The sequence below is a fragment of the Microtus pennsylvanicus genome, chromosome 13 (genome assembly GCF_037038515.1).
Source record: "Microtus pennsylvanicus isolate mMicPen1 chromosome 13, mMicPen1.hap1, whole genome shotgun sequence".
Classification (NCBI taxonomy): domain Eukaryota; kingdom Metazoa; phylum Chordata; class Mammalia; order Rodentia; family Cricetidae; genus Microtus; species Microtus pennsylvanicus.
Genome location: NC_134591.1, coordinates 14,589,042 through 14,611,789, shown reverse-complemented (window position 1 = coordinate 14,611,789; position 22,748 = coordinate 14,589,042). Strand labels below are relative to the sequence as shown.

At 35.7% G+C, this 22,748-nt stretch overlaps 1 protein-coding gene across 33 annotated transcripts in view; it reads left to right on the top strand.

Annotated features, from left to right (window-relative positions):
- Positions 1 to 22,748, top strand: part of Ptprd (protein tyrosine phosphatase receptor type D) — a 2,195,185-nt gene that overhangs the window by 2,019,671 nt on the left and 152,766 nt on the right. For 17 of the 33 annotated variants that reach the window (XM_075945536.1, XM_075945538.1, XM_075945537.1 and 14 more), the window contains 6 exons: positions 7,745 to 7,878; positions 9,517 to 9,661; positions 11,589 to 11,894; positions 12,728 to 12,921; positions 15,006 to 15,032; positions 18,802 to 18,919. In XM_075945536.1, the coding sequence (XP_075801651.1) occupies positions 7,745 to 7,878; positions 9,517 to 9,661; positions 11,589 to 11,894; positions 12,728 to 12,921; positions 15,006 to 15,032; positions 18,802 to 18,919 (924 nt within the window). The remainder of the gene's footprint in view (positions 1 to 7,744; positions 7,879 to 9,516; positions 9,662 to 11,588; positions 11,895 to 12,727; positions 12,922 to 15,005; positions 15,033 to 18,801; positions 18,920 to 22,748) is intronic. The other 16 variants (XM_075945557.1, XM_075945555.1, XM_075945554.1 and 13 more) reach the window with 4 other exon arrangements.

Here is a 22,748-nt window from a genome sequence, read left to right as displayed (position 1 = left end):
TTTTTTGTGTGTCAGTTTTTTGTTACTGTGGTGAAACACCTGTAACAGCTAAACGGAAGAAAGAGATTACTGGAGGTCAGATCAGTCCTAAGCCTGTGGTCAGCTTGCTGTGTATCTTCAGCATCCCAACAGCAAATATGCCCTTTACCATGAAGACGGGAGAAAGTCAAACAGGTAGACACAAGAGGGATAGGTTTCCAATTCCCCCTTCTCTTCAGAGGACTCTCTCTACATCAGTCTGCTAAGTGCCAGCTTGCTAAATCCCATAGCAGAGGCAGACAGATCTCCGAGTTTGAGGCAAGCTCGGTCTACAGAGTGAGTTCTAGGACAGCCAAGGCAACATAAAAAAAAAGAAAAAAGAAAAAAAAGAAGAGAGAGAGAGAGAGACGCTGTCTTGAAGACAACAACAACAAATTAACCACAATTCTTTGTCTCTCTGAATTTCAGTTGTCTCATCTGTTGTCATAGTAACTGTAATTGAATATTTTTTTTGTGGTTCTATTTATTTTTTAAGTGCTACATACTTGGTAGTTTGAACAGCAGAACTATATTGCCTCACAGGTCTAGGCCCTAAAAGGCTGGAATCAAAATATCACAGGATTGCTTTATATGAGCACTATGGGAAAAGGTGTGTTCTCTGCCTGTCCCTGAATGCTGTCAGCGTTTCATTCGTTAGCTTGTAGAAGCACGTGCTCCTTAATATATCTCCACACTGTGCTGTTTCAAAGTGCAAGTATGTGTTTAAATTTGCACATTGGTCAAGAGAATTAGGTCAACCTAAAAACTCCCTCATAACTAACTTTGTCTCCCCTAGTAATGCTTTGTGGTGCTGAGTTCTAGGACCTTATCATGCAATTTGTGAGGAAATAACCATCCGTTCCCTCCACAATATGGATTAGCTAATGGAGAAACATAATAGCTAAAATAAAACAATAGCAGCTAATACATGTTATCCCATACGCTGTGTGTATCTTGTGGACATTGGTACTTATGATCTAAATAGAGGAGAAGACTTTGACAGCAAGTAAAACTAAGGGAGCAAAAATGAAGCAGATTTAGGTCTTGGGTCATAAAGTTACTGGTGCAGCTGATGTCAAAGGACCCTGGATACTTCTAACTGCCATCATTTTTAAATGATGAATTTCCTAATGTGATCGCTTTAGTGTGTTTGTACCTACTAGGTATTTAGTAGGTAAAGAGAGTTGGAGACTATATAATTTATTCTTATTATTATTTAAAATTACATATATAGTAAGATTAAATTTAATTTCAACTCTGAAATGTTTCAAGTGTTTTGAATGGAGTTAAAAAATGATCAGTTTTCTTAAAATCACTATTATTATACCCAGGCACTAGGTTTGATTAAGTTTTATAACTACAAACTTAAGCCTAGCAAGCTGCAGTGTTTTAATTTATATTCAGGAGACAAAGGATTTAACTACCCAAGAAACAAGATTTTTTTTTCTGAAATCAAATTTAGTCAAAATATGCAAATCCCTGAGACTCATGAATATCTTTATATTCAGAATATTGAATTACAGAAACCTACCCTTCTATCCCAACGTGGTGAAAAATGTAAAAGTGATTTTTAAATGGTGTATTTATTAAACTACCAGTGGACACAAGCATAGGTACATGGATGCTGTGTGTGAAAGAACAGTCGAGTCAATTCCATACAGTAATTTTCCTTTTGGAAGGTCTCATTTAATTCAGTACCAAAATTAGAAAATGCACGTGATTGTACGAAGGTGCATTCTCTTCTCTCTCTCTCTCTCTCTCTCTCTCTCTCTCTCTCTCTCTCTCTCCCTCCCTCCCTCCCTCCCTCCCTCCCTCTCTGCTGGTATTGGAGGTGTACACTATCCAGCCATCTTACTTTTAATATTTTAAAGAAAAGAAGCCAACAGCAACATTTAAATCAGAAAAATGTTAAAATATAAATGTTTAATTGAGAAATACTGACTCGAGGTCTCTAGAATTTTCTAAAACATTAAATTACAATACAAACAAATTTAAAAAAAATCCTTTACTTTAATGCTCAAAAGTGTGAGCCCACTGTAAGTTTTCTGTGAATGTTTTTTAAAAATGTAGAAATGAGCAATGGATAAATACATATATAATAAAACTAAACTTTTCATATTTATATTTAATGGCAGTTGACAATATATGGTCGTGGCTCCCACATATAGGGTATTTTGCTTTGAATTTTGTCAGGTTTTACTATCAGATTCTGACTCTTGCTTTCATTATCATTCGCCAATATGTTAGATGCATATGTTTGAAAATATGTGCTGCCCTAAAGTATTAGTTATCTTAGCAATAATGGGGCTTCTATTGCCTTTGCAATACTTCATGTTTATTATGCAGTGAGATGAAATTGTAGATTAGCACTGTAGGATGGGCTTTTCAGAGATGGCCACTAAATTTTACTCACTGATTTCTTCTAGTACATCAACATTTCTGATGACATTGAAGGTTTTCTATCATTTCTTAGTATATTTTAAATTTATTTATGTTGATTATAAGAACTAGAATAATATCCAAGTACTTGATATTCATCAGTGGGCATTTTATTTCATTTTGGGATTGATATCTTTGTGGACATTAAATTGTCAAGTAGAATATAAGTAACCAAATATAAGAAGTGTTTAAGTATAATTTTATCTCTTCATCTATCATTTATTAATTTATGCACATTGTGTGTTTATATCTATATATAAGTGTGTGCAATGAATCTTTACTGTGTGTGCACATATGTATATATGTGCAGGTGTAAATGCCTATACAAACATATAGAATTCAGTGAGTAACATCAAGTTTCAAGCTTTTTTACTCTCTGCCTTATTGCCCTGAGAAAAGGTCTCTCATTGAGCTTGGAGCTAGGCCAGTGACCAGTAAGCCCAATGACCACCCTCTTTCTGTTTCCCACAGTGATGAAATTGGAGGCATGCATAGGCATAGACAGTTTTTCACATAAGTACTGGGAATTTGAATTTAGATCCTCATCTTTAGAAAACTAATTATCTTACCTAGTTTCTTATTTCCCAAACCCTAAGAATAATTTTTAAGACATATATGTACTACACTTCCATTTATTCTTTTCTTGGTTAATTCTCAATTTTGATTGTGATCAATGCTGGGATAATTCTATTCTAATGTATAGTGATTACATTTAAATTTATATGTGCAATTTTTCATGAGTTAGTAATGTCAAAATTGTTCCCTATCCTTGATGTTCAGTATATTGGTGTAGGGACTGTTACAACACAGAAAGTCTTCTAAGTAAAATGACATATGATGCTTATAAAATAAATCTAGTATATGAAGTTGAAAGAATGTCAATAATAAAGCCTAACATGTAAAGACTAAGAGGAAAACAATATATGCATAAATATGTCTACAAATTTGTTTATAAATATGTTTGTGTACTATGAAAACAGGAATATAATATAAAATAGATCTTCGGCATAATATTTGGTATGCAATATCAGTTGATAGGTGTTAAAATTAATTTTGTCTCTATATAGCCTGAAGAAAACAAATATATTAGTGTTGAGTCCCCTTAAAATATTTTCCTGTATATTTTTCTAATGATCATTAAAATGATGTATCTAAGCATTTGGGAATACATCTATTCATTTTTGAGCACTTTTGTTTTCCCTATGAATCTTCAATTCATGTTGGTTGTTTCTAATTGAAAATCTGATCCCAAGAGAATGGCACTCTTTACTCCACCCTCAGTTTCCAAGAAGTGTGATTCTTGGTATCCATAAGCTGTTTTTGAGGATGGTAGAATAAAAAGGCAATGCATGTCTCCGATGGACACACTGAGTTGAACATGTTGAAGCATTTTGCCTTTGCATTGTTTTTCTAAATTCCATTATTTTTTAAATCACTTACAATTGAAAACTTGTTATGTAAAGATGCATTATCAATATATTTTTGAATATATGTCGGTACTAGATCTAATGTGGGCTTTCATTTCACAAGGTTGCAATCTTCTGGGGCCTAGTGAGACCCAGTGTCCCTCTTCCATTAGGCATGTGCCTTCCTGTTTGGCCTGAAGCCTCCATAGAGCATCCTTATTCACCTAGGTGTGCACCTCTTTCCTGAGGAGCTTAGGTCTCCACTGCAGATTTCAAATTTAAGAAATATGCTTTTTACCCCAAACCACTTCAAAAGGAGTCTGTAGAAGAAAAGGAAAGAAAGCTTCAAGCCTATTAGATGACAAGACTTTCAATTAAGTCATCTACCCAGTACTGTATTGTCCAAAAGTTACAAAGGGAAAGGAACCTGTCCTCTTTGGGGTGTTGATGTTCCTATTCAGTTTATTATTTAGCAGTAAGAGCTCTTTTTCGAACCAAACAGAATTAGATCAGTTGAAGCTGTGTCACTAAACAATAATGAAACATTAAGACCAGACAGGAATACAGGGAAGATAAAATAAAAGAAAAAATCAAACAGTGTAAGTAAGCAAAAGTTAATTAGATTTCTACGATCGTTTCAGTCAATGTCGACTGGTAGTCTTAGACAAGAGCAAACCCCTACCTAGTGACTGTTCCTGAACTGCTTTGGAATTGTCTGTGTTTCTAATTCTTGAAATTCAAACTAGGTTCTAGTTTGGTTTGAATCACATGTTAACACGGACTTTATTATTTCACAGATTTGTGGGAAATAAAGGGAAGAAATTAGCAATATAAGTGTAGAAGAATTACTACATATATTCATGTGTATGTACATAACACCAAGAAACCCATTCATCATCAGGTTATTGGAACCCAGTCACAGTTATCCCACCTGCCCAACGGCTCTTTGCAACCATCGTAGCATGAACCAGGCTTTTGACTTTTACCTCTTAGAAAATACATTTTCCGTTTGCCAGGTACAATATGTTTTTATTTCTTCCTCAGTCCCTTGCCTTGCCTCTTGATCTTTCATGTTCCTCTGTCTTGGTCTTTCAAGTTGAATAACTATATGAGGTCACTCACTGGGCAGGCGCTGGGAAAGAATGATAACCTGTTTGGAAGGCGGTTCCCAGAGACATCAGATTAATGAGAATGTCAAGGTACAGGCACAGGCTTTGGGATAGGGGGTGGAGATAGAGGGGCAGGCAAGGAATGTTATTGGTTTGGGGCATAAGCATGAACCTGAGCAAGCCACCCTTTTACAGCATGCACAGACACCCAGGCAAAACACTATGCTGATGGCTAGGGTGCCTAGAAATAAAACATAAATCCATTTAAGAAAAAGGGTGAGGTTTCCTTATTCTGTAATCAAGTTTTAGGAAAATGGTTGTAAAAGAGAAGCAATCTATCCTATATCTCCCAAGACCTTGTTTCCTGTGAAAATTATATCTCAAGCATTATTTGTAAGTTATATCATACATCATGTACAAATCATGTTATTTCATGAGTGTTTGAGAATTTGTATTCTCCAGTTGCTAGAAAAATACTTTAGAAACCCCTTTTGTCCTGCTGTGCCCTATCTTTATTTGTATTTTATTTTTGTTGTTGTTGTTACATTTTATAAAATATACTCTATTTCTCATGTGAGTATGGTAAATATAGAAAGATTCAGTCATATCATATTCTACCATTCCCTAATATCCAGGGTAATGGTGAAATTACTGAGCAATAGCAAGGTATGAGCACCAACAATCAGACAAGAGCGAAGCAAAAGCAACCTGCTAGATGTGGAGACTTGTGGACCTCAGTATTTTGTATAATGGTTTGAGCATAGATAATGCAGTTATGAGCTAATAAGGAAGATTAGATTATTAAACTTTATTGAGTATTTTAAACTGCTAAAGTTTTTATTATTTATTATATCTCATGTGTGACCTTTCCAATTATTAGTTAGGTGACTAAATGACTGACATGAAGTGATCATAGTTGGCTTCTGTTACCATAATTTGTTGATAAGTACATCTTAGAATCTCACTAATTTATGTGTAGTTTACGAAAGAACCATTTAGGATGATATGTTAACATTCGGTCTAATCATTAGACTCTATGATTTAAATAACTTAATCTAGGAACTGCAAGTAATTATTTATACTTAATGGAGTTTTGTTTTACTTTTGTTTCCTAGCTTCTTTTTAAAATGTAACCAGTTAAGATAAAATTTTGAAGGGTTATTATTGCTCAGAGACTCTGTTAAGGAGTTAAGGTAGAATTATATAAATATAATCAGTGCCTTAGTTAGGGTTTTATTTCTGTGAAGAGAAACCATGACCATGACAAGTCCTATAAAGGAAAACATTTTGTTGTGCCTGTCTTACAATTCAGAGGTTTAGCCCATTGCCATCATGGTAAGAAGCATGGTATCATGCAGGTAGATATGGTACTGGAGAAGGAGCTTGAGTATTCTGCATCCAGATGTGTAGACATCAGGAAGAGACAGAACCACTTGGCCTGTCTAAGATTCTAAGACCTCAAAGCCAGCCCACTGATACACTTCTCCAACAGGGCCATACCTACTCCATGCCACACGTCCCAATCTGTTCAAATAATGCTATTCCTTATGAGCCTATGGGGTATCATTTTCACCCAGACCCCCATAACTGGAAATAACACTGAATGCTACATAAGGTCCTAGAGATTTTTTAAAAAAAATATTCAGTTATTTTTTTCATTTTTGAGATTTTAATATATCTATATCATTTACCCCTTCCCTCCCTGCAAATTCTTCACATATCCCCTACTTTTCTCTTTCAAATTTGTTTTGTGTTATTCATTATACTTTATCTTTCTTTTTTGTTATGTATAGTTCTCTGTCTCTCTGTCTCTCTGACTCTCTGTCTCTGTCTCTCTGTCTCTCTCTCTCTCTTTCTCCCCTCCGTGTGTGTGCACAAACATGTGTATGTGTATGTATTCCTAAATATACAAATGCAGCCTGATTTCTTTCTACAGTGTTACTTCTATGTATATGATTGATTTCAGGGTTGACTACTTGGCATTGGATAACTAATTGGTATGCTTTTCCTTGGGGAAGACTATATTTTCTGGCTTTTGGCATTCCATATTTAGTTGCTTGTCTCCTGATCCATGCCCCTTCCATATTAGCATATTTTTTGGTATCATTTGTGTTCAGGTCATTTTTAGGAAGCAGCCATATTAATGATACTTAATGGGTGTAGCTTCTGACATTTCTAGAGACAAAATTTCGTTAAAAAAAAAAACCCTGATCCTCTCATTTTTGCAGTCTCTCTGCACCCTCTTCCACAGTGATTTATGAGCCTTAAGTGAAGGAGTTGTGTATGAATCCATTGGGATTGTGTTCCACAACTGTGCATTTTGATCAACTCTGGGTTTCTGTAATGGTCTCTATCTGTGGCAAAGAGAAGTTTTGTTGATGAGTAAAGAGAACCTCACTTCTCTCTGGGTATAAGAACAGATATGTAAAATGTAGTTAGGAATTATATGTTTATATTATATGAATAATATTTTACACTGTTATTTGAAATTCATTATTTTACTGTATTTACAACTGATTTCTGAGATAGATACATAATGAGCCTATTTAATTCTACTTCATATTGTGTACATATTAAACTCTTCAAGGCATGGGGAAATATTCACCATCTTATTCTTACCCGCTTGGAGTGTATAAATCAACTTTCTACAAGGAGGCAATCTCTGAGGATGCAAGGGCTTCTCTCTTTATTACATGTAATATGTACTTAACTAGAAGAGTTTCTGAATCCTGGGGTTAATGGTGAGTTTAATCCTTTTCCTCCCTGTTTTAGTACCAGGGCAGCCACTAAACTTCAAAGCAGAACCTGAATCTGAAACAAGTATTTTGCTGTCTTGGACACCACCACGTTCAGATACCATTGCCAGCTATGAACTGGTCTACAGAGATGGGGAGCAAGGAGAAGAGGTAAAACAAAAACAAAAAAAACAAAACAAAACAAAACAAAACAAAAAAAGACTAGAAACTTGACCAAAAATCCAAATGGAGATTTGGAGATTTAAGGGGGCCATAAAAACTTGGAGAGAGAGAAATCCACAAAGTGGAGGAACACTTTTGTTTTCTACAGTAGCTCATAGTATTTATTTTGGTTATTATGTTAACATATGACTGGTTGATGAATTTGTTCAAACTTGTTCAAGAGAAAGATGCCCATAGCAACTGTTTACTGTCATGCTAAGCATTATTTTATATGAATTTGACTTCATATAAAATGTTAATATGCTGTGAAACTAAAATAATAGATTTTTAAAGTTATAGAAATCAAAAGACAAAAGAAACACCTTACCATGCATACTTACCATTATCAAGCAGAGCTCTAAGATTCTTTAGGAGACTCTCAATTTTCCCTAAGAGGTCTCCATTAGTCCACCATTGTCTGCTTTATTCTCATTGTCTTTCAATTCTCCCAGAACAGGTCACTAAGCTCTGATCGTTCATGACTCTATTCAATTATATGTTTATTTGTATTTTAATGTTTTCTCTGGGCTGATGCTGTACCTGAAATTGGTTAACCATAGACAGATACACTTTTGCTAAAATGAGAAGGCAGATTTGAAAAACAAGAATATTAAATGATATAGTTCTTTGTGTGTGATGGAGGCCTTCATAATTAAAAACAATTAATTTCACTTAACTAAAATTAATATTTTAGTTAAAATATTAAAATATAGAAACTTTTTGAACTGTATGTTTTGAACTGTATGATTTTAGAAAATATTAGGACTGTCACAAGTAGTTTTGCTACCATGGGGAATTTCAGATCTCTTTAAAGTTTTAGTTTGTTCTGCTTGTATGTTTTTTCTTAAACTCACCAAGTAACTAAAAATGACCTTAAACTCCTGATCCACTTGCCTCTCCTTCCCCCAGGGGTGATTTTGGAAGAATGGATGGACAACAACATCTGTTTTTGTTGTCTTTGCTTTTGTTTGTTTTTGCTTTGTTTTGCTTTATGGTAAGGAATCCAAACCTGGGTCTTCTGTACATTATGTATGCTGTGGTCTATAAAATGAGCTATATCCCTAGTCCCTTACTTCTTTTTAGAAACATCATGTGAAATTCTGCTAGTTTTAGTCATATGATATTTGCTCCTCATTTGGATTATAGACAGTCTTGATGAAAACCTGGGTATGTGATTGAATTAAACTTTGCATGTCCAGCATCCTCCATTGTCAAGGTTGTCTGGTGGCTTTTACCTTTGTGGTCGCAGTACCTTGTCCATCTTTAGGATGCGGTGCATCTGGCCTTTACCTCTCCTTGACTCTGATTTTGTGCACTGGATAATTGTCAGCATTGGAAACACCAACACTGGTATATTTATTTCAGCCTCCTTTTGGGTTCAGCCTCCTTTTGGAGAAATATACTTTTTCAAATATGGCACATTCATGACATAATTAATCCCAGTGTACTCCTGGATATTGTTGATTCTTTTTACTCTAATGTGATAATGGCATATAGTAATGCCATAAGTCTAACATGACAAATGTTTGTTAAGCCATATTTGTACCAGCTCCCAGGAATATAACCAACTCTTCTTGTTACTTGCAGCAGCGAATCACCATTGAGCCAGGCACATCTTACAGGCTGCAAGGGCTGAAACCAAACAGCTTATACTACTTCCGTCTGTCTGCACGCTCTCCTCAAGGCCTGGGTGCTTCAACAACTGAAATATCAGCTAGAACCATGCAATCAAGTAGGTGTCTCTCTTTGCTTCCTTGTTGCCCATTTCTCACTAGGAGATGCTTATAACAATTCATTTTTTACCAACAAAGAAATCTGCTAATGTGCTGAGGCATCACAAGTTTCTCTGTGGCAGTAAACACTCTACTTTGAAGACACTGCACACACAGGACCCATGCTGTTTTTAAATATGGTCCAAGTAATAGGCGTTACTTTCCACGTTCTATGTAGAAACTTTCAGAGTTGTTAGTCGACCTGAGAAATGGGTGCAAAATGAGATCTGTCCTCTTCCAACAAATGATATGGCTGTCTGAAAAAAAGTTCTGCTTGAAAACACTGTAGAGAAATCAGACAAGAGCACGTTAGAGAATGGACTGGCGAAAGGCAAAACAATTTCCTTTCAAACTAGTGATTATTATGATTTGTTCCTCGCAGAAGGAAAGCTCGGTCCATATAACTGCTTTCTGACTCTGTGAGTGTCTGCGTAGACATTGGAAAAATTCACAGAAAAGATCTATTTAGATAAATCTGAGAATAATGGAATCATAAGTAGCACATCTGCTCCCTGCATGGTGTTCTGTTCCCTTGATTTCCCTATCTCTGCTGTGCCTCTGTCCTGCGCACAGCTGCAGTTTCTTATAATGGGCCTTCTCCATGCTCAGAACATAGTGTTTTCCATCAATATTACCGAAAAGATTGCTTTTGGTGGAAAATGTGATGTCTCCTAATACCATCATTTGCTCTTTGATAAGTATTGACAATTAGACATCCATTCGATTTATCTTGAATAGTTTGGCAGCTATTGTCTGGAATTTCTGGGTGTAGTATTTTGTCTATATTTCCTGACCTAGTGATTGGGTAATTTGATGGTAAATAATTGCTGAGAAGATGACCAGCTTATTTTAGAATGGGCAGTAAAAGTGTGTGTTTTAACTCTTAAACGAGTCTACTTTCGATGAATTATTGTATACAAAAATGAAACTACTGAGAATAAATTGTATAATTTCTAGATGATTCTTTGGGTATTTTTAATTGCTGTATTGTTGACCTTTTGTAAGGGATAGCTGATTATTACCAATTTTACCAAAATTTGCTGGTGGGATCTAATTCTTTACTAGCAATGGTGTCACACGAAGAGTTATAATAAAAAAGCTGAAAGCTGACCTAGGGTAAGTACAGTCAGAATCAACAACCCTGACATTGCCCTCGGTAGGTAAATCTTGACCTGTGCATTCTCATCCTTTAATGATTCTGCATGCTCATTTTATTTGGGCTACAATCAATATTAGACTAATACTTTTCATTAAAACTGGTCAGGCTGACTTAGATTTTTTTTTTTTTTTAGATAGGGTGAACCCTTTTATGTTTGTTGGGTTTTTCTTTTGTCTTTTTTTCCTTAATTGAGTGCAGTAGGAGGGCGTCTATGAGTTACTGACTGCACCTTTGTCACCTCAGCCTTCCAGAGATGAGTGCTGTGTATGAGTTTTCCCTACTCTAGAATGTGAAAGAAACACATACAACGGCATCAGTAAATGGCATTTCTAGAATCTCAAGTTTATAAACTGGAATAAGTAGAGAGTTGGGAGGTGCTGGATAGTCAGTAGAGTGAGGATGGGAGATACCAAGGAGTTGATTTAGAAGAAGAATTTAAATTGCAGGTAGGTAACTTTGTTTGAGGCTCTATTATCACAAGGTTTCATTTTCACGCATTTCCCCCATTCATTATTTAACAGTTATTTTGATCATTGATTCATTTTTTGTTTACTCATATTACTAAGCCAAGGTACATGAATTTATGTTAAAAATTTTAAGTTTATTTTTGTTTTTCTGCCCTTATTGTTCATTTATTTATTTTTGCCTTTTCTTTTGTTTTATCATTTTTTTTCCAACCACTCCTGTCCTTTCACGCAAATCCTCCTTTAACTCACTACCAAAATAAGAGCCATCAGCTCCTCCTCAAGATATTAGTTGCATCAGCCCAAGTTCCACTAGTATTTTGGTAAGTTGGCAACCTCCACCCGTGGAAAACCAGAATGGCATTATCACTGAATACTCCCTCAAGTATACTGCAGTGGATGGGGAAGACCACAAGCCTCATGAGGTTTTGGGAATTCCTTCGGATACTACCAAATACCTTTTGGAACAGCTGGAAAAATGGACTGAATACCGGATCACTGTGACTGCCCACACAGATGTCGGCCCTGGCCCTGAGAGCTTATCCGTGTTGATTCGAACCGATGAAGATGGTATGTTGCCTCCGCTCCGTCAGTTCGCACCTTCTGACACAGTCTGGGTCTGCTTTTGCTAGGCTAACAATTATTCTCTTATTTTTTTTTCTGCTCATCATTTTTGATCCAACATTTCGATTATGTACCTGTTTTTGCCAAAGACCTGCCTTTCCTACATCTTGGGCTTTTTTTCTTTTTTTCAATTTCAGTACAACACTTTTCTGCCTTTTAAAGGGACACTTTGCTCCTGTGGTCCTATGATCCAGATTTTCTCTGTACCTCCATCTCACGTCTCCTATATTTTTCTTGGCATTTTTATTGAATTCTCTTTCATTGCGGATTTAACTTTCAAAACTGCCACCTTCTTTCTGTCTTTTACCTTGTGATTTTTGGCATCTCTTGTATGGAACGGCCTCTTGATATGAAAAAAAAAAAAGAAGAATCCATATAGTCAAGAATCTTTTTATTCTGCTATTAAAAACGAAAACTTTAAAAAACACACAACTATCAACAGTCTGTTTTTGTTATTATTTCAATGCAATACTTCTTTGTGCTTTAATGCTTTGGATCACAAAGCATCTTCCTTGGCTTTTGTACATTTTTTTTTACATGTTTTTCTATTTCTCTGATACTCTTTTTTCTTTTTTTTTCTTCCATTTTGGTTTTTGCATCGGTCATGGTTTTTGATCTTTTCTTAAAATGTAGAGCAGATTGGTTGAGCATTTTCCTTAGTTGAAGATGTTTGCGTTCTTCAATGAAGCATAGTGGGTCTACCCATTTTTAAGTAAAGAGAGGACTCTCGCTGGGTGGCAAGTGCCTGTAATTGTCTTTTACCCATGATGTTGTTGCAGTTCCCAGTGGGCCTCCTCGCAAAGTCGAGGTGGAGGCTGTCAATGCCACGGCTGTTAAAGTCTCGTGGCGTTCACCTGTGCCCAATAAGCAGCATGGCCAGATAAGAGGATATCAGGTGCACTATGTGAGAATGGAAAATGGTGAGCCCAAGGGCCAGCCCATGCTGAAGGACGTCATGCTGGCTGATGCACAGGTGAGCCTCTTTTATTGTTTAACATTGCTTCTAGTCTGGGTTCAATTGTTAATTTTTTGACACCTTAAAAACACATAAATTCTAGATTTTAAAGCCAATTGTTATATATTTACCTTTTACTTAGAAGTAATATCAACTGAAAATAAAGTGAAATAAAATGCTTTTCAGTTTTGAATACAAATCACCTTAAAAAAATAGATACTGTTCTCTTTATATCTATATTGAAATTCACATTTCTAACTTCAGAAATAATGATGAGTTTAACTTAATCAAAATAAAGTATTTCAAGCTATATTCTGGTTGATAGGATCTAATTTCTGCTGTATTTAAACTATTTGGATCAAGTTTGATCTAATTTCTTAATGTATGATTTTTTTTTCCACTAAAGAACAGACATTTTTATTCAGGGGACAGAACTCAGTATTTTATTCAGTATTTCATCAGGTCACATATTTTATGAGAATAGTTGTTTCCTATCCCAGAAGGTGAAGATAATAACATAGACGATAAAAATTGAATTAAGGTTTCCAAGAGAATAAATGTGTTATCGTGTACTGAAGCAAGTTAAGAGAATACCTAGGGAGCAGAGGGTGATGCCCTGTCAGTAAAGTGCTTCCAAAGAGAACCTAAGTTTATTTCCCAGGTCCCACATTTTCAAAAACCCAGGTGTGATGGCTACATTTGTAATCCTAGAGCTGGGAAAGCAGAAATATGTATGTGTTCAGGTCAGCCAATCTAGCCAGCTTCTCAAGTTCAAGATTAGTCAGAAACCCTCTCTCAAAATAAAAAATAAATAAATAAATAAATAAAAAGCTGGCAAAAGTTGAAGTCAGCTTATCATTATCTCTTTATGTATCCTAACTTTGAATGCAATCTGACCAACTACTTCATGTCCCTGCCTGGAAAGGTAGCCTATAAACTGATTTCTTTGAATTTTTCTATGAATACATTTGCTGGTAAGTATGGACTTTAATAAATATGGAATAATATTCTATGTATATGTGTATACACACATTTCTAATCCCCATTGTTTTGGTTCCTAGAACTACTCGCTCAGTTCCTCCTGAGGGCTTTGTGTCTCATCAAGGCAGGACACACTTGTCAGTGGGGTCAGCTTTGCATAGCCTTGTACCCACTGGTATGTTGGGTGTCTTCCAGTTCCCAAATCCATTTATTCAGACTTCCAGAAAACCCCATTGTAATTGAATAAAATGGGTACATAATAAAGAAATTTTATAGAAACAGAATTAAAGAGGTTATCAAATGTTTATTTTTAAAAAAGATACTTATGAACTCCAAAAAATAGTTTTTAAACACTGCAACAGTTTAAAATATTTGAGGGCCATCAAAACTCAACTTGATTTTTATAAACCTTTATTTATATTATAATGGTTTTAAAGTAGACTGTTTCTGTACTGTAATGATAATAAAGTTATTCTTGCCATTTTAAAATCTCAAATTTTGGAAACAAAAGCATGATCATGCTTTGAGATCATTTTTTGGTTTTCAGATGTTTAACACTATGAAACTGAATGATTGTCTGCCTATATATGGCTAATAAATTTATATATTTTTCTATCTTCTATTTTGACGTTTGTATATTAATTTGTTGTTTCCCAAGTTTCTCCTCTTTATTTCTTTTTTATTTCTTGACTCTATTGAAATTTAACTACCTCTCACAAGTCTTCATTGAAACATACGATTTCAGAATAAAAAAGATAACAATTTAAATAGTAAATTAATTATATAACCCAGGAAAGAAGTGAAAACTGATGGCATAAAGTAGTATGAGGTCAGAAATATTAGGTATATTGGCTGCTTTAGTAAGCCATATAGTTAATGAAAAGAAATCTAAGCTAGTTTGAGCAATAACAATGGCACATAATTACCTTAATCCCCTTAAAGTAAGAATGTCTGCATCGTAATGCACCTATTCTTTGGAATGTTATTGTACATGTTGTTTTAATGAATGCATTTTCCTATTTTAAATTAATGGAGGCTAACCTCATCTTTATAAGGATACAAGTTTCTCTTCATTTATTTTTATTTTGTCCCCTTTCCCCAATTTTCTTAACCTCAATCAGTGGGAAATTGATGATACTACTGAACATGTGAGTAAATTTTTACTGTTTGACAAAAAAAATCAGACCTTATATGCTTGCGTTTCTTCCACATTAGTCTTTCACTTTCTCATGATTTGTTTCACATTTGCTTGGTTGCATGAACTAATGGACTCTTTTTAATTGGTCTTAACTATGTATGTACTTTTCAGTTTGTTTCTCATTTTGTGAATTGAGCATGGTGCTACTTATTACATAAGGAAGGTCATGACCTCATAGTATGATTTCTGCTACTAACTCTACCTTATGACACAGTTAGAGGAAGCATGCTTTAAATGGATTTTTTCGAGATGGCTTACATTGGGTATTTGATGCAGGTTACTAATATTTTCTACATTAGGGTTATATAGTCACTATGTCACATAGTGTAGACCTGACACTGATTAACTCCACCTAGACCTGGCTAAATTTTGTCACTGAAAGAAAAATTGAATGTCATTAGTAGGTAAAGTCAAGAAGTAAAAAGAGTCTTACAGAAGGGGTATTTTCTTTAATGTATATGAGTAGCTTATGTTACCTTTAAAGGGTCAAGTCTGTGTAAGATAGTCATGTGATAGAAAATGTATTATCCAAGTTCTTACAAGAATTAGCAAGAAGGCTAGAAATTTATAAAAAGTTCTGAAACCATTATAATGTAAACAAAGACATGTCCTAAATAAAGGTACAATGTCTTGGCAATAAATAGCAATGCTAGTAGGGCTATAATTTCAGAGATAATGGCTAGGGATGCTAGTATACTTAACAACAGCAGAAGAGATGACTGGCAGTTCTATTGGTGACAATCTGTGCGTATTTGGAGCTAGGGAAGAAATGTTCACTGGGTGTAGCCATGGAGGCCAATGGAACTGCCCTCTAGTCTTGTGACAGTGAACCTTCTAATTGGACACAGATAAAAGATTTTTGGAATAAAATTACTGAGCAATAGAGCAAAGAGGTAAACTATGACAGCTGAGACGTCAATAGGAGATTAAGGAATATTCATTTCTTTCCAGAGAGATGGTGAAAAATATTAAAATAAATGTAATGTAGAGGTTGCAAAGAGCATTTTCCTGTTTTTAGACTGAATGGAATTAGCATTTATCAATCTTTTGATATTCATTATTATACTATATGTAAAGCATATAGAGATGAAAATGCTGTAAACATTGACCTTCAAACATTGTGTTCTATCAGGATAGGTAGCCCTAAGACAAATCAAAGGGTTTTAAATGCCAGCAAATTAACTCACAGGGTGTCATTAGATTTTATGTATAAATATTTATTGGCAAAGCATAAGATTGGCAAACCATAAGATTAGTTTTGGAGTTTTTGGAAAATATGGATAGTGTATCAGGTATTTTCTAAGACTAATAACCATAGTAAGAAACACATTTATAATAAGATCATGTGCATATGTGTGTTTGAAAGAAATAAAAGCTTTATAAAACCATGTTTATCTTTAAACCTGTAATGTACTCAATATTTTTTACTTAAGTCCATTGTAGTTCTTATTTTGTTTAATAATTGTCATGGTTGAATAAATCGATTCCATGAGCCATGGAATGGACCAATACTTCATTTAAAAACAGTGACTTAATGGGTAAATTGGAGCATGAAAAGATAGAAAATATGATCAAAAGTAGCTTCTGAACTTTAAAGGGATATTATCAGTCATTAAAATATGTAGCTAGGGTCTACTTTGGAGGTTGTTTTCTAGTTTTTAAAGTTGAACTTAATAAAAGATACCAGTGAAAAACCACAGGGAGACACCCAGCAGATTCTACATTATATTGCTACTTGGAGCAAAGGGCCAAGTTGTGGCTACACATTAATTTGGGATATATTCAGAAATGATTGTTTCAAGTGCCACAATAAGTGCAGTATTTTCTAAGGTTGAAGGAAATAGGCTGACAGCGCTGGAACAGAATCTTAGGAACATAGACGTTTAAGAGGCAAAAGTACAGGTGGAATAGGAGATGATGAGAGGCAGCGGAACTATGGCCTTGAAGTGGTTACATTGCCTCACCGAGTAGCCCAATACCACCGTGCAAGTGCATTCTACTTAAAGACAATGAGTATAGCCCAAGTTGTATCATGATTGTGATAGTTGAGTTATGTGCAGTTATGTCTATTCTAGTATATAGGACTTGAGCTGTTTCAATGTATATCACTTATTGTATCATATAACAACCTGAGCGGATAGAAAGACATCTGGCCATCCCTAATTTTATGGATGAAAACCTTATAGTAGAATTAAAGTTGTGACAACCTTGACAACTTACTTCTATATGCCCAGGTTGTCTGCTATCCAGCAGGAATCTTGGGAGACTTTGCAGGAAGTTAGCCATTATTATTTCTTGAATAATCAGTTTGTCCACCATAATGTATAATACTGTTGCCAGATAGTTACTTGGTCTGGGTGTCCTCTGTGATGTTAGTGAAAACATTTCAAGGTCCTAAAGATACAATATATTTTTCTTAAAAAAAATTATCTGTATGCTTGAATAAAATCTCCAAGCACTCAACAGAATCATATTTGAATTGTTTCCATTTCCACATTGATGATATTCTTATTCTTTTGGGAAAGTACCTTGTCAAAGCTGTCATATCTGGCATCAGTTTCAGCAGTTATGTTCCATGGTATCTGTAAATTACCTTGCCGAGAAAATTTCTACTGTATTTCTCATGGTCTAGTCCATCACTCCTCACTCACCCATATTGCCAATAGCTTTGGAAGATAATGACATTGAATACTTTCTGAAATGTATCCATGCACTGCTTGAAAACATGCAGGAAATGAAGTAATTTGTTAATTGGTTTGTATGTGCTCTGTATGTTTGTGTGGAACATTTAAAGATCTATGGAAAACACCAGAATGAGCCACTAGTCAGAGCTCTAGTTGAAGGTTCATTTATCATACAATTAGAAAAACAGTTCAATTATTATCCACTATTAGAGTCATCATAGCTCTGGGCCCTTATTAAAAGAAAACTAAGAATTTAAACATTTCTGGTTTGTCATTTGAACCTTTCCTATATTGTCAGAAATAATTAATAAGCACATATTACATAAACTCAAGTCGCATTCTTATTTGTATGGCCTATTCACTAAATATCCAGAATATTCTCATTGTATGATGATTTTATTCTCAGTTTTTTAATTAAACAGTAATCATTCCCTAATATCTAAAAAATATTCTTTGATATCAACAATATCTAGATCTATCAGGTGAACTGTTTACCTAGCAACTTTCTGGGAGCAGAAATACCATGTTAGCGTCTTCCCCTTCAACACTCTGGCTGCCACTGCAGGGTATCAGTGTGGCATCAGTGTGTCAGACTGCTGTGATAAACCAGACACAGTTCCAAGAATTTTCCTGATAAAATTCACTTATCTTCCATCAGCTCTTTGGGGTTCCAGTATTCTATGTTGGGAAATGTGGGTGTAAATAGGTAAGCAGTCCTGGATTACCAATCCAGTATTTTTTTTTTTATTTAAACATTTAAGGAAGTTGAAATTCAAGTGTTTCAGGAAGTCTTGGTCCATATTTCTTTCTTAACGATTCCTCATGAAAGCTGCTTCTGAGGATGTGCAAATACCCAACCTCACTATTAACATCAAGACCCATCTCCATAGCATGAGCTGAAGGCATGGAACTTGTGCACTTAGCATGGCTTCAGGGCATGTCCAGGCATGCACAGAATGACATCAGCCACCTTGCTTTGCTCCAGGTTCTCTCTTGCAGGCTCTGAATCAGTGCTCTTATTGTGTGTCATTTCAGGACATGATCATCTCTGGGCTACAGCCTGAAACGTCCTACTCCCTCACTGTGACAGCTTACACCACCAAAGGAGATGGTGCTCGAAGCAAGCCCAAGCTAGTGTCCACCACTGGGGCAGGTAATGTCTATTGTGCCCATTTGCACCTTCAGCCCTATTTCAGAATTTCAGATGGTACGAATCTAATCTACCATTTTTTTCTTATGATGCACTAAAAGGAAATAAAATGTTGTGATCAACTTTGAAGCATTTGTCTAAGCTGGACAGAAAGAAGAAGATCAAAATGTATACAATTTCCAAATTACCCTGCCATTCATATTCAACAAGTCCTTCTTTGAGAACCCACTATGTGCCAACTACCTTTTACAGTACCAGATAGACAGAAACACAAAGAAAGCATTTCATCTCATTAAATTTATATTCTGATCAAGATTACTAAATTAACAAATGAGCATGTGGGAAAATTTCAGGGTATTCTAAGATAAAATGGAAGGATGTAGGCATACTACCTCCTAGGGGCATTTAAAGGATAGAAAGAGACTTAGAGGAAGGCTGGTTTTAATCCTAATTAGGTTTGTTCGTTGTTTGTTTTGTATGACTTGTTTGCTCGTTTGGTTGGTTTATTTGAGACAAGATCTATTTAAGAATTAGCCCAGACTGACATAGAACTTGTTTTCTTCCTGCCTCGGCCTCTTGGGGCTATGACTGCAGTCATATACCACAGTCCCTGGCAGAGCAGGTTATTAAAACTGAATCTTGCAGAGAGGAGCAAGATTGATGAAGGTCACAGAAAAAGGGCGTCTAAGTAGAGAAGTCGCGCAGTGGTTTGACACCACCCACACAAAAGCTTTGTTTCTTTTCCTGATGTAACGGACAACTCTGATGAATTTAAGAGAGAAAGGGCTGATGATGGCATAAAGAAGAGTCTGTCAGCCAGAGATGTTAAGGGCACAGGAATCTGAAACAGTCCATCGCATTGCATCGCCAACCAAGAGACAGAGCAATGAATGGCAGTGTTGCTGCTCATGTTTAAGCTGAGTTTTTTGGCCTAATTGAGGTCATCCTCAGAGGTCTACCTTCCAGGTGATTCTGTCTTGTTAGCAGTTAGCATTATCCGTCACAACTTCTCTAGAATGGAGTTGCCATCTTGATTGGGTTCATGGCTTATGGATTTATATTTTCTCATTTTCTCCCTTAATCTTTTCTGTGAGGCTTTAAAAGAAGATAATTGCAGAAAGATGAAAAAATATCAAAAGGCTAAGTCATTTCAAGTTGCTCCTTCTAGAAAGACTGGAAACTTCTTTGGTGTTTCTTAGACTTGTCTTGCTTGGCCGCATAGGGAAAACCAGCAGGAAGAACTGGCATCACAAACTGACAAATTAAGGGATAATTACAGAAGAGGATTCTCCTCCAATCCCATCACAGAGCAATCTCCCATGGAATTTTTCTTCTGTGGTTTTGATTTACTCCTCCTGAGATGCTTCTTGCACAACTTTATGTTTCTGCCTTTCTACAGAAAGACAGAAAGCGGAGAACAGCTGTGATGTTGAGCACCCTCCTGGGTGCCATCTCACTGCCAAGTTTGTCTAAATGTCATAAGATTTGCCTCACTTGCGTCCTGCCACCTGCAATCGCCTCAAGCAGCAGGAATACAGATGGCAAAACTCCTTCAAGCAGAGATTTTATTCTTTTTTCTTTCCTTACTTCTCTCTTTCTTTGATTTCAAGACTACCTTTTTATCAAACTATTTGTGCCACACTGGAAAACTGACATTCAGTGAAGTCATGGCGGCACAACATATGACTCTGAGTATAGGAACAACCAGTGTTGGAACGTAGATACACGATATAATCCCTGACATGGAATCCCACATTGAACAAAATAGGGTTCTTCTGCTTATATTCACATACTTATGTATTGCCAATGCCTGATGTGAACTGAAATCCCTACTACTCACGAGCTGAGACCTAAGGACAAGGACATAAAAGCAGAGCATTTATAGATAAGCAACCCAAATCCTCACAAAAGGAATGACTTACTTTGTATAACATCACTTTTCATTACTGCTCAAGATTTAACTGTGGGTCTTTTTCATGTTGTCCAATTATTTTACAATTTTCTTCCACAATTTCCATTCTTTTTTTTTTTTAACAGAGAGGCTTGGGTACCAAAATGCAAATACGCACAGTGTAGATAGATGCTTGAGTCATACTTATTGTCCTTATAGAGACCATCTAATGCTGCTGTACTACTTCCTTATCTACCAGCAAGAAAGCATACCTTGGCCATGGCTTAGTTCTGTGCAATTAGTGAAAAATTAATGAAAATTAATTCATTTAGAATACAATCACAAAAATTCCTCTTGTGTATCTATGTCTGCGATGAACTCCTAGTAACAGTTATAAAGGCATATTATTATAGCATCTCTGGATAATTTTGGAATCCCCTTGAAATTTTATATTAACATTAAGAATCTTTATTGTATGCTTGATTGTATATCATTTATAGAATCTGTAAGCAATCAGTCCTTCAAAGAGCAGTACTAGTACTAGCTTAATGTGTAAACTTTTGTACGAAAGAGCTAGCTTTTCTGTGTTTGAATGATTATGATATGTGTAATTTCTTTGTTAATATTCTCACTTTTCTTTATCATAACTAGTGTACTACCAAAAACTTCATTGTTTGGGGGCCTAGGGAAATGGCTCAGTGTTAAGAACAGGAATGCCTCTTCCAGAGGACCTGAAATACCCATGACATGACTCCCGGTACCCATGTCAAGGGGCTCACAATCACCAATAACTCCAACTCCACAACATCCCACCTTCTTTTCTGGTCTCTGTGGGCACCTGCACACTAATGTCCATATGCTGCACACAATAGCTACATATAAACACAATTCATATAAAATACAAAATTCAAAGTTTCTTTGATTTGACAGTTTCTGTATATTGTTTTATAAATTTCCCCACTCTGTTGATCAACTTTATTTAAAGGTGATGAAACAGCAATGATTGGGAAATTGGAAGTAACAGGATAAGAGCAATCAGCTATGCTCACTGATAGAAGTTATTTAAGTGGAGAGTGAGTTTAGAACTATTGAGACTGAGGTCTAAGTTGACCTCCAAAATTGATCTTGCAAATGTTTTTTTAGTTAACCACATGTATTAACCATTTCTACTGCTCTAAAAGATTTTTAGAGTGTGAATAATATGATAAGTGAAAAGAACTGAAAGTGAACAAGGAGGCTTTGACATGTCCCAACAGTCCAGATGGAGGAATTGACATGATACAAAGGTCCAAATAGAGTCATTGACATGTCCCAAAGGTCCAAAAGGAGGCACTGTCATATCACAAAGGTGCACGCAGGGGAATTAATATGTCATGATAGACACTGTTATCTTATTGTCTGTGTAGCTAGTCCTCTGTGTTTACTGTCTACAAAGATGAGGTCAAGTCTGATTTTTGCCCTCCTCTGAGCATGTAAGACCCTTCTAACACTGTCTAAGCTCTCAAGCATTAATGAGGTACAGATAGACCACTGACTCTGTTACCAGCCAGACCTTTAAATGTTGTCCCAATTATCACCAATGAACCTTGATTCAGAATCTTTATATAGTGTGATCTTATCCACATCCTTACCTTTACCGGTAGGGAGACTTACATTTACGAACATCACTACCCTGTGAACCTTCTCTTTCCTGCTCTGATCCCTGTATTTCTGGATACAAGGTTTTGTGCAATGCAAACAAATTGTAAATATGTCCTTATTTACAGTGCATATTGGTGTCCAAAACAAAGTGGTTCTATTGCCATAATATGAACTTTCTGCAAATTCTTTTTCACAATATATGGAGTGATGTGGAACTTGATTCTTTGTCCTTTTTCAGTCCTATCATTTCTCTTGGTAGCATATAGCAGCGCTTTAAAGCCATTCTCCCAACTTCTTTAA